General features: G+C 43.3%; 1 protein-coding gene across 1 annotated transcript; it reads right to left on the minus strand.

Annotated features, from left to right (window-relative positions):
* Positions 1 to 4,746: 4,746 nt before the first annotated feature.
* LOC147730643 (uncharacterized) lies at positions 4,747 to 9,233 on the minus strand. Its single transcript, XM_086958612.1, has 2 exons — positions 9,200 to 9,233; positions 4,747 to 8,676 (listed from the first exon to the last, which is right to left on the minus strand). The coding sequence occupies exon 2, from the start codon at positions 6,749 to 6,751 to the stop codon at positions 5,150 to 5,152; it is 1,602 nt and encodes a 533-aa protein (XP_086814738.1). The 5' UTR covers positions 6,752 to 8,676; positions 9,200 to 9,233; the 3' UTR covers positions 4,747 to 5,149.
* Positions 9,234 to 11,947: the final 2,714 nt, after the last annotated feature.

Raw genomic sequence — 11,947 nt, forward strand, 5'->3', positions numbered from 1 at the left:
TATGGTCTGTGGTTCTTAAAACAGAGTCACCCAGAGTAACCGCTCTTCCTTTGCAATTGGTTGAGTAGTATTGCACACACCTCCAATGACACCTTGATTCTGCTAGTCTCTCCCTGCAATAAATGTACCCTGCATGCTTGGGGAGGCGGTTTCCCTTGCTTGATGTAATGTAATGTGCTGTCTTATTTGATGACATTATCTGAAATGAAATGGAAATGTAAAAAATAATGTAAGTTTTAATCTATTTTCAGATAATTGTTTTTTTTATTTATTCATTTTTAAAGTCTGTTCTAAAAACATTTATTGATGATTAACTGCTTTGTTTGGCAAACATTATATCTTCAGGTGGAAAAAAAATATTTAGATTTGATAAATTGTTTCAGTTCTAATTACCTTTTAGATTGGTTGTCTTTGCTACTCGGTGCTCTCTGTTCTTTGTATATGTTTACAATGTTGATTCTTTTTTTCTGGAAGAGAAAAAAATATAGTTTTGAATTATTGATATGGATTTTTTGGTGTGTTGCTCATCTTGGAGAAGAGGGTTAGTCAAATTTTCTCTATTATTTTTTAAATGAACTTACTTTTACAATTATTTTCTGAAGTTCAGAAATTGGGGTATCTGTTGTTTTGAAGGTTTGGCAAAGCTGTTTTTGTATGGATTTAGTGTGATCTTTTTACTGACTGTTGATATCTGTTGAAATGTAAATGATATACCTTTTAATAATTTTTTTAAAGTGATATACCTTTTCAAAAAAGTTCATTGCATTTTTTAAAAATCGAGTTATACAATGTAATGAATATCCAATCATGTATGCAAAGAGGTAGGCATCTCTAAAGACATCATCTATTAGTTTTTACTCCACCAATATACTGTTCTTTTCTTCGGAAATGGGTATTAATTAATTTGATTAGTAAGTGGTACCTCTTCTGTATCCTGCATCTAATATGAGGCAGAAGTACATTCCTAATTTTAAAAATCAAATGCTAACCCATCATTTTCTTTCTTTTTCCAAAGTTGACACTTTCACCTTTGTTATAACTAAAAAAAGTAAAAATTACATTTTTACATTTAAAAATATGCATTTTAAAGAGAAAATATATTCAGTTTAAGAAGATATGTTCCTGTTCAAAAAATATTGATTACATTTAGCTTTATTTTTGGTTACATTTACCTTTTATAATGTTATCTCTTCCTTCTTTGTAATTTTGATTGTAGAATTTTCAATCCAGATTACTTTTCAACTGTTGATTTTTTCTTTAGATCTGCTAGAGTAAAAAAAGTAGATTAGAAACATTAGCATGGATTTAAAATGTCTTTTCTCAGGTTAGAATTTTTGGGAATAAATGTACTCACCTTAAAAAGTTGTGTTGCTGTTTGAAGGAGGTTTAAAGGATTTTTGAAGCTTTTTGGAATGTGTTTCGGATAAGAATGTGGGTTCTGAATTGTCAGTCTGTTGGAATAAATATGAATAGAATTGTTTTTCATGTTTAAAAAAAGATTAGGCTTTAAAATTGACTTTCAATCCCGTTTTCACATTTGAATCCTTTGTATGCACCACTTTAAAATTTTAATATTTATTATAAGTCCACCACTAAACACCTTTTTAACCTTTAAAAAAATCTGACTACTTTTTTAATTCTGTATCCTTTAAAGATAAAACTGGGTTATTCACCTCTTGTTTTAGACAAGTTTACAAGTTCATAACATAATAGCCATACCAAATATTTACAAATTTTTATAGAGTTATATTTTCAGTCACTAATTAATTTATCACCACTTTCCTTTTTTTCTTTCACTTAGGTACATGTCAGAGCAATCTAAATATTCTTTAGCACACCATAGTTCATGTTTTTGCTTAAACAAGAACATTGTTCAATGTTTATATTTTTTTTCTATATGTCATTTACCCAACAACTATGTATCTTATCACCTAAGGATGGCTCATTTAATCATATCACAATATTTCATTTCATATATTATAAAACGCATTCTCATTTTGATTTATATACCTTATAATATTGTATGTTATTTGGAGTTTAGGAAGCGAAAACAATTATTTTACTCTGTTCTTCAAACTCTATCAAAAGTAAACTGTAAAATAATGAACATTTATCAAAATAATGTTTTGTTGATTTTACATTATGAGTAAGATATTCATTTACTTACTTGCTTTATTTGAGAGGCTGTTATGTGGTTCTCAGTATAAAATTGGGAACCAATGGTGGACAATATTTAACGGGGTCCAGAGTAAGTGTCCAGTCAACTATGATGCAAAAGAATACAAAGTTCCCCAGGGAAAGTAAAAGAAGTATGTGTGACAGTATGGAGTAGAACAGAAGCAGGGAACAGGGTGTTCCCTTATTGGAACTAGAAGACCTCACACACCCAGGAACCTAGGTGTCATGCTTCATCATTGGTCTCCTGCTCCTCGTCAGACTGGCGCTGCAATGTCTGACGGGCGCCGTAGGCGCTCTTTGATAGAGATCTTTTGTTCCAGCCAATGGTTTGAGTGCGTGTAAGGGGTCTGGTTGGGGTGTAGTCGTGAGGGAGTGGTGTGATTTACAAGAAGGTGAGTCAGTCCACAAGAGACTTTATTCACGTGGCTGACTCCCTTGGTTAAAATGGTGGGCGGGGAGATAGGAACTGCTTAGTCTACAGTGAGCTAACTCAGCCCTCTATAAAAGTCAACATGTTTCTTGTCTGTCTGGCAATTCTTCAGGACCTCGGCTATTATGTACTACACAGTGAAAATAAAGTAAACACAAAAGAAAAAGAGAAAGATACAACCTCACCGGGTCAATCAGGGAGCAGGCCAATAGGTCCTGCTCTAGGGGGGGAGACCTAAAAACAATGCATAGAGATAAGCCAGTTAGCATGGATAGTGGCGTTATCACACAGTTCTAAGTTCCCTTTAGTGCTCCATAAAATACACATACGTGAAACATTACAATTAAAAATTTCCAGAATTACACACTAATGGACGTATTTGCGGTAGTACATCCATTCCTGACAATTTTGGGCAGTGTAATCGGGTAAAAACATATTAAGCAATTTTGTTAATAGGTCAAGGAGGTTTATCACATTGTAATAGATTACTGGATCAGTGCTTACCCTAGCAGAGACACTACAGGGCCCCGCAGTCTGTTCCCGTGGGGCTGTTCGACAAGGTGAGATACCTGGAAGAGAGGAACATATGCAGGCACCTAGATGGTGTGTTGAATTAAACATGCCAGGGAAGCAGGCCATGGTTAGATAAAGGAACAGAATCCGAACATAAGGCGGGATTGATGGGAGGGACCTCTACGAAAGGTAGGACCGGAGCGGCTCGTCGTGGTTCTCTCCTCTGTCCAATGGGTTTAGCCCAGCCATGGTGAAACCCAGGAGGAAAAACAATCGCTTGCAAAAGGGATTGCGTGTAAACAGTCGCCCACCTCCGGACCAGGAACCGGGCGGGTCGGCGGGGCCAGCGTGCACCAGCCTCTCACAAGCTGCGCCCGTGCAATAGCTCTCCCCGGGGGGGGCAGCCACAACAGAAACCAACCCAGAGACAGGGCTAGCGGTCAAGCCAAACCGGCCCGATCACCGGTCCCAAGGCGTGTGCCACCGCCACCACAAGTGCCTAGGCGTAGGCGATTATGCAGGGTACACGTAGACTAAAGGCATGTCCCACAAGTCAAAGCAGAGAGTCTCGAACAAGTGAAGGGCATGTTATTACCAGTTACAACGGTGCAGCAATCACCTCAAGTTGGTACAAAAGCATAGCGGCGCTGCTTACCTTAGATACGGACAGCCAGGGTGAGCAACCTAACCCCACGCAAGGCGCCCCAATCGGTGGCGCGGAACAGCTGGTCACGGTTTTGCGTGTCCTCCCGGATTAAATGCTGTTTACACCGTGTTCCCGCGTGATGACGCCCCCCCCAGGTGGGCGTTGTTCGCAATCACCCTGACCGCGCATGCGCCGGGCTGCAGACGCGCTCGATGCGTCCGGTTCTAGTGAGATGATGCTTAATGTGGCGGCCATCTTAGCGAGGGGTTTAAAGGGTGAGAAGGATTGGGAGAGATACTACCCCCCAATTGGCCAATTGGCTGAATAACAGTCCCCTCATCGGTATACTGGAAATCGATATTGCTGGTGGTGGTCCCTAAGGTTTACCCTCCGGAGCTGTACGGAAGAGCGGTAGAGGTGGGATAGTGGACCTGGGTAAGTCAGACACTCAGAAGGTAGTCCGAGGGATCTAGTTGGCGAAATCAGATAAGCCAAATCAGACCATAGAAGCCCGACACAGGTGTATGCTGGTGATATCTGGTAGCTAGGATGGCAGCTGAGTAGCAGCAAGCGAGTGTGCCTGTATCCAGACAGTTATGTATATGCTGAAGTCATCCTATACTGTCAGGAACGCATAGGTGTCATCCTAGAGGACTGTAGTCCAGGGTGGTGTGATCGGGAGAACAAATATGAGGGCGGGGATTAGCTCTATCCCTGAGTGAGATACCCACAGTAGGTTAATATGTCTAAAGACTGTGGTGGCAGTGCATGCTGTACATCCGTGTATGTGAGCCATGCTGAGTTAAACTGAAGGAATACCCAGTCTGGACTAATGTCATATTACTAAATGGGCAAAAACTGTAGGTTAGGACAGGTGGTTTATCTCGCTAGTAGTGTCCAAGGTACAGAGTCATTAAGGCCCAGGGAGTCCAACTGAAGGCGGTGTATCCATCGCTGTTCGATTCTGAACAGTGCTTGGTGGGTGATGGAAGCGTGGGACTCTAGGACCAGCCATTTGATGTTGTCGGCATGGTGGCCATGTTGGACATAGTGTTCATACAATCTGGTATGGGTTTTGGAACAGCAAATGTTGCTCTTATGTTCCATAATCCTAAGTTTTACCTGTCTCATCGTCATGCCAATGCAGTGTTTGCCACATGGGCATGTCAGTAGGTAAATGCATCTTGAACTATTGCAATTAGTATGCTTATTCATATGCCAGGTGAAAGTGTTTGAAAGTTTAATCTCTTTGCACTGTATTGTTTGTTGGCATACAACACAGCCTCTGCATGGGTAGTGACCTACCACCGGTGGAAGCCTCAACAGGGTACTCTAGTTGGTGGTAGTTTGTTTTCTGGTGCGTGTGTGAATCAGAGAGTCTTTCAGATTGGCCGTGCGCTTAAATGCAAAGCGGGGCGTGGGATATCCAGGTCCCCTGTGTTCAATAGACCCCAATGTTTATTGACTGTTTTCTTCAAGAATGTGGAGTTTTGTGTGAAACAAGTGACGCAGGTAATCACGTCATCAGGTTCTTTTGGACGTGTCACCAATAAGGCCTCTCTGGGGTTGTTGAGGGCTCTTTCGCGAGAGTTATTAACCAATCTGGTGGGGTAACCTCTGTCTTGTAGTTTGTGTTGGAGCATCACAGATTCTTTTTTGTAGTCAGAGATAGCGGTGCAGTTCCTTCTAATCCTAAGGAACTGCCCGAAGGGGAGGTTTTCCCGTAAGGATCTTGGATGATGGCTACCAAAGAGGAGTAAGCTGTTCCTATCCGTCTCTTTTCTGTACAAGGAAGTGCTCAGTCCTTCTTGGTTCAGACTGATGGTGAGGTCCAAGAAAGGTATCTTGGTGTCCGAAATTGTAGCTGTGAACTTAAGGAACTGATTCTGACGGTTGATCCACAGGCAGAAAGCTTCACAGCTTTCCCGGTTTCCATGCCACAGAACCAGAACATCATCTATATACCTGCGCCATAGTGTGATGTTCTGGTTAAAGGGATTGCTTTCTGAGTAGATGCAGAGGTTCTCAAAAGTAGCCATATAGATGCAGGCTAGACTAGGGGCAAAAGTCGAACCCATAGAAGTCCCCTGTATCTGATGGTATAACTGGGACCCATATTGGAAGAAGTTTTCAGTAAGTGCAATGCTGGCACATGCCATAATGAAGGAAATTGGAGTGGGTGAGCTCCAATCCTCCAGGCGGAGGGTCTGCTCAACTGCTTCAAGGGTGGCCTGCTGTGGAATGTTCGTTTGAAGGGCCTCCAAATCTAAAGTTAGGAGGAGGTCCACATTCTCTCTACCCTCGATGGATTCAATGAGGCGGAGTACATCACGAGTATCCTGGAGAAAGGATGGTATCTTTCTCACTATAGGCTGCAAGAACACATCACAAAATTTGGATAACGGTTCAAGAAGTGAGCCTATGCCGGACACTATCGGACGCCCGGGGACCGGAGTGGTACCCTTATGAATTTTGGGAAGGGTGTAGAAATACGGGACGACCGGGTCCTTGGTGAGCAAAAAGTCCGCTTCATTCTTGGAGATCCATTCATTGGTCTCTCCTTCCATAACCAGGCTGGTGATTGCAGTGGTGAGTCTGGGAGTAGGATCTGATGCCAGTGGTCTATAATGGCTTGTATTCACCAGCTGGCGTTTGCATTCAGAGTCATAGTCTGTGGTGTTTTGAATTACAGTAGCTCCCCCTTTGTCAGCTTGTTTAATGACGATGGAGCTATCATTGCCTAAATTCTGTATGGCTTGCCTTTCCATATTGGTCAGGTTTTTGAAAATAGGTTTTTGGGGCTTTTTGTCCAGGGTCTTAAGGACTGCTTTCTCAAAGACCAGGATCTCTGGTGGAACCATCCCATCAGTGGGAGTGAATGTGGATGGTTTACGCAACCCAGTGTCCACAGGGTCGTTCACAAATCTTTCTCCAAAGTAGGAGCGTAGGCGTATTTTCCTGAAGAGTTGCTTAACCTCACACATCTCATTGAAGTTATCAGGAGTGGGGGTGGGGATGAAGCCCAGACCCTTCTCAAGGACCACCGTTTCAGTGGGGGTCAATGGTCTTTTGGAGAGGTTGACTATTAAACTCTTCTCCCTCTGGTTGTGCTCCGTGTCTCCATTGAGATGGATGTTATCTGTTGGTCTTGGAATTGTACCCCTTTCTGATTTCCTCGCTTCCGCCCTCTTCCTCTGCCCCAACCTCTGTTGTGAAAAGGGGGGTTCATGGGGAAGAACTGTGGTGGCGGACCCTGGAATAGAACGGGTATTGCAAAGGAGGTATCATTTGTGGTGGTCCCTGGAACTTTTGGCCTTGATTAAAACCTTGGTTCCATCTCTGTCGCTGCTGATTCCGTTTGTTGTTAGTCGGATAGCCCCCGCTGGAGTCACTGCTAGATGATCTCCTGCGGTTACTGAATTCTGAGCTCTCATCAGAAGAGTAGCTATTTTTCTTCTTGGTATAACCTTCCTTGAGATAAGGGTATATCTTCTCCTTATCGAATGTAGACACATCCTTTTGGAGTTTTGTCATTTTCTGTTTGCGCAGAAATTCTTGGTTATCAGAGATTTCTTGATTAATTTCCGCCAGTTTGGTAGTGAAAGGAGTCTTTGTTAAAGTACCCCTGATGGCCGTTTCCATGGCCGTGATTTTAACTAGAAGAGCATCCGCCAATCTCTTGGCTGTTTTTACTATCAAGAATAGTAAGTCCTTTGTGCACTTCCAAGACACTTGACATCAATCCCCCTTAAACTGACTATCCTCAAGAAAGAGTCTTGGTATGATGGTTACCAGGAGCCCCTGTGGGGCTATGTTGGCCCTAAGATATTCTGTCATCATGATACCATGGACAGTTATCCTCAGCCATTCCTTTTTCAATCCAGTAAGCGTGATCCAGTCATCGTTTTGTGAATTGGAGGCAGTGGTACTTCCAGACCCGAAAGGTGGAGGGGCCGATATTAATGCCTCGGCTATAGCCTCTTCGTCGAAGCTCAGGCCGGGGACGTCCTCCATATTGGGAAGATCGCCACTGGTGCGTGTGTATTACTGCTGAGCTGCCAAGATTTTGGAAAGAATGATATCGGGAAACCCTATGTGGTAACCAAGGTGTGGTTCCAGGGGTCAGTTGGTCCTCACAGTGAGATGTCACTGTAGGTAACCTAAAAAGGTTCCGTGGGTGAGACCCACGCTTGAAACTCAGTACAAAATTTGGAACCAATTGTGGACAATATTTAACGGGGTCCAGAGTAAGTGTTCAGTCAACTATGATGCAAAAGAATACAAAGTTCCCCAGGGAAAGTAAAAGAAGTATGTGTGACAGTATGGAGTAGAACAGAAGCAGGGAACAGGGTGTTCCCTTATTGGAACTAGATGACCTCACACACTTAGGAACCTAGGTGTCATGCTTCATCATTGGTCTCCTGCTCCTCGTCAGACTGGCGCTGCAATGTCTGACGGGCGCCGTAGGCGCTCTTTGATGGAGATCTTTTGTTCCAGCCAATGGTTTGAGTGCGTGTAAGGGGTCTGGTGGGGGTGTAGTCGTGAGGGAGTGGTGTGATTTAAAAGAAGGTGAGTCAGTCCACAAGAGACTTTATTCACGTGGCTGACTCCCTTGGTTAAAATGGTGGGAGGGGAGATAGGAACTGCTTAGTCTACAGTGGGCTAACTCAACCCTCTATAAAGGTCAACATGTTTCTTGCCTGTCTGGCAATTCTTCAGGACCTCGGCTATTATGTACTACACAGTGAAAATAAAGTAAACACAATAGAAAAAGAGAAAGATACAACCTCACTGGGTCAATCAGGGAGCAGGCCAATAGGTCCTGCTCTAGGGGGGGAGACCTAAAAACAATGCATAGAGATAAGCCAGTTAGCATGGATAGTGGCGTTATCACACAGTTCTAAGTTCCCTTTAGTGCTCCATAAAACACACATACGTGAAACATTGCAATTAAAAATTTCCAGAATTACACACTAATGGACGTATTTGCGGTAGTACATCCATTCCTGACAATTTTGGGCAGTGTAATCAGGGTCAAAACATATTAAACAATTGTGTTAATAGGACAAGGAGGTTTATCACATTGTAATAGATTACCGGATCAGTGCTTACCCTAGCAGATACACTACAGGGCCCCGCAGTCTGTTCCCGTGGGGCTGTTCGACAAGGTAAGATACCTGGAAGAGAGGAACATATGCAGGCACCCAGATGGTGTGTTTAATTAAACATGCCAGGGAAGCAGGCCATGGTTAGATAAAGGAACAGAATCCGAACATAAGGCGGGATTGATGGGAGAGACCTCTATGAAAGGTAGGACCGGAGCGGCTCGTCGTGGTTCTCTCCTCTGTCCAATGGGTTTAGCCCAGCCATGGTGAAAACCAAGACGGAAAACAATCGCTCGCAAAAGGGATTGCGTGTAAACAGTGGCCCACCTCCGGACCAGGAACCGGGCGGGTCGGCGGTGCCGGTCAAAGATTGTACTTTCTGAAATCAGTTCCTTAAATCCCAATCCAACACAGGAGTACACTTTTAACCATCACAGGACCTTAGGGGAGACACTTAGAGACTCACATGTGGGGGTGGGAGTTATAGTTACCTTAGGGCATGAGTTATAGCTATCAGGGATAACAATAACTGATGAATACAGTTTTGTGTATGCATTAAATTCACATATATATATATAGGACTTTCACTTACCTTATAATGCATACAATGCACGGTAAAGGCATCTGCTTGGTAAAGGCTGCATGGAAAAGACATGCTTGCTAAAGGCATGCATTGTATTGACATATATCCCAAAGCAGGGTTTTCCAGCACCCAGTCAGTGAATACACAAGAATTGCATTGCCATCCTGCTTCTGTTATATGTAAATCCCAGAGGCAGACGTCTGGTGAAATAAAATAGTGTTCCAACAACCAGACTGTGGATATACAAGAATTGTGCTGGTATTCTGTTTTCCTTTGTTTCAAATATTATATATAAACCAAGCAGACCTGTCAAGCTGGATGTGACATTGTAATGTCCTAATTTTAAATACCATGCACTATGCCTTGTGTAAAAATAAAGAGTTGAGTAAAAGGCAATAAATATGGGATGACAATGCCAAAAAGGAGGATTTTCCATAATTATCTACAACTTGTTCAGATCAACAGCTAATTTTAAATTAACGCTGCTAATTAAAAGCTCAGTAAATGACTTTAAATGCAGTGTCAATAAATGGTGACACATGTTTCTTGTAACCGTAATCTGTAAATGTTTGCTGTTGTTGTTTAGGGTAATTAGCTATAGATGTAGGTGTACCGATTTAGTGCCTGATTAAAAGTCATCTGGAGCAGTATCCCCCAGTGGAATACCTCTCCTTATCACAACGGGCCTGGAGTTCCCACACCTGGTTTTCCCAGGTGTGGGAATGACAGACCTGATTTTGCTGCCCAGATAAACAAGCCTATTAAATCACCTGAGCAGTGCTTAATGTGTGCCGGTGGTTTCTGGTGGTCAGCACTGGCACTTATTTCAGAGGGCCAGGACTATAAATTCCTTCTCTTGCGGTGAGAATGTATGATAACTGTTTAAAATGAACATACCTGCCAAATATACCTGCCTGGGTAAATCCCCGATATGTCTTCACAGACTGGCCTACCTTGTTCAGGCATTATGAATGTGTATTGTTATTACATAAGTGATGTCATCAAGACTTTTTGTCTCGGTCCTCGTCAATCACTGAATAAACATTGCAGTGTGCACTCATCCAATCATCCATGCCCTTGCTTGATGCAGCCTGTCTTCACCCTCCTATTGGGGGATTTCAGATGAGGGCTGGCTTATTGTTAAACTGAGGCAAGGTAGGCTGTGAAAGAACAGGCAAACTTAACAGAAGGGCACGTGAGCAAAAAATAAAAGCGTAGACTTTGCTTTCACTGCGCTCCCTAGCACTGCCAGCGACCTGTCGTGCGTATGGTCCACTGCACCCCAAATCCTCCTATTAGCAGTGTTCTTAGGACTGAGCCTGCCTTTACCCGAACACCTTCTACAGGCCCTCCATCAGCTCTATGCCGACTGGAAAGTCTGTACGATATGGGAGACCTAGTGCCTCTTGTCACAGATTATGCAGTGGGGCCCCATCAATTAATCGAGCCCCATCAATTAGGCGTTAAGCCACTGCTGCACTCTAATTGCTGAGCTGCATGATTCTGGTAGCACCAGTGGAACAGCTTCTGTGCAGCACGTAAGGCAGCTGGGCAAGGGGAACGAACATTGGACAGCCAGATGCCAGGACTGGACTGGTTAATTACATCACCGCCGCCTGGATGACCTGCTGTGACCCAAAGTGCATGGAGCGGGAGCAGAGGAGACCATTGTTGGGCACAGAGTCTCCAGTGTGTCCACCAAATTTAAACCTCCCACAGTCAAGTGATTCCAGCACTGTTTCAGCGGCAGTAAAGTGTGTGAAAACAGTGCTGTTTGGCATACAGAAATTACTACTAATCCAGAGAGCCAAGGCCAGGAGGCTAGTAGTTTATTTTCCAGTGGTAATCAAAAAGCCAAGAGGGGCTCACAGCGTCAGATGACTTGAGGGTTGGCCACTTGGCTGCCAGTGATATAGAGCTCTTAAGAATCCCATATTCATGTGTGAGTGACGCATTCAGTTCAGAATGTACATGTGCATTCTAGTGTTTGTATGCCAGTTGATTTCTATCATGAAAGCAGCATTACAAATGTGTTAATGTTGCATAGTGTAACACACACTCTATGATGCTGTTTGCTGTACATGTTTGCATTTGTCACACTTGGGTACGGGTAGGTGTAGATATACAAGGATGAGCTCTGCAGAGCTGTCATAAAGAGTGCCAGTGGGTATTCACATAACTAATGGGACTAAAAGCATCAGCGCAGGAGATGTCCTGAAAAATGCATCTTCAAAAAGCTATTTTTTATCACTGAGATACAACTCACCAGGAAAGTTCAGCTCTACAGTGAAGTGGCCCTAAAAAGGTAGAGGAGCTCGTCCAAAGCCTCTAATACAGTACCCACTCCTCAGAGATTAAGATAATGGTTAGTCCAACCCTAATTGACAAACTGTAGTTCCTTTAAACATGTGCCATGTGCTCGTGTAGTCTTACTAGCGTTCTGCAGGTATGTACCACCGAAGCAGGAGTCTCAACTCACCATCACCAGTCAA

The sequence above is a fragment of the Lissotriton vulgaris genome, chromosome 2_1 (assembly GCF_964263255.1).
Source record: "Lissotriton vulgaris chromosome 2_1, aLisVul1.2, whole genome shotgun sequence".
Lineage (NCBI taxonomy): Eukaryota > Metazoa > Chordata > Amphibia > Caudata > Salamandridae > Lissotriton > Lissotriton vulgaris.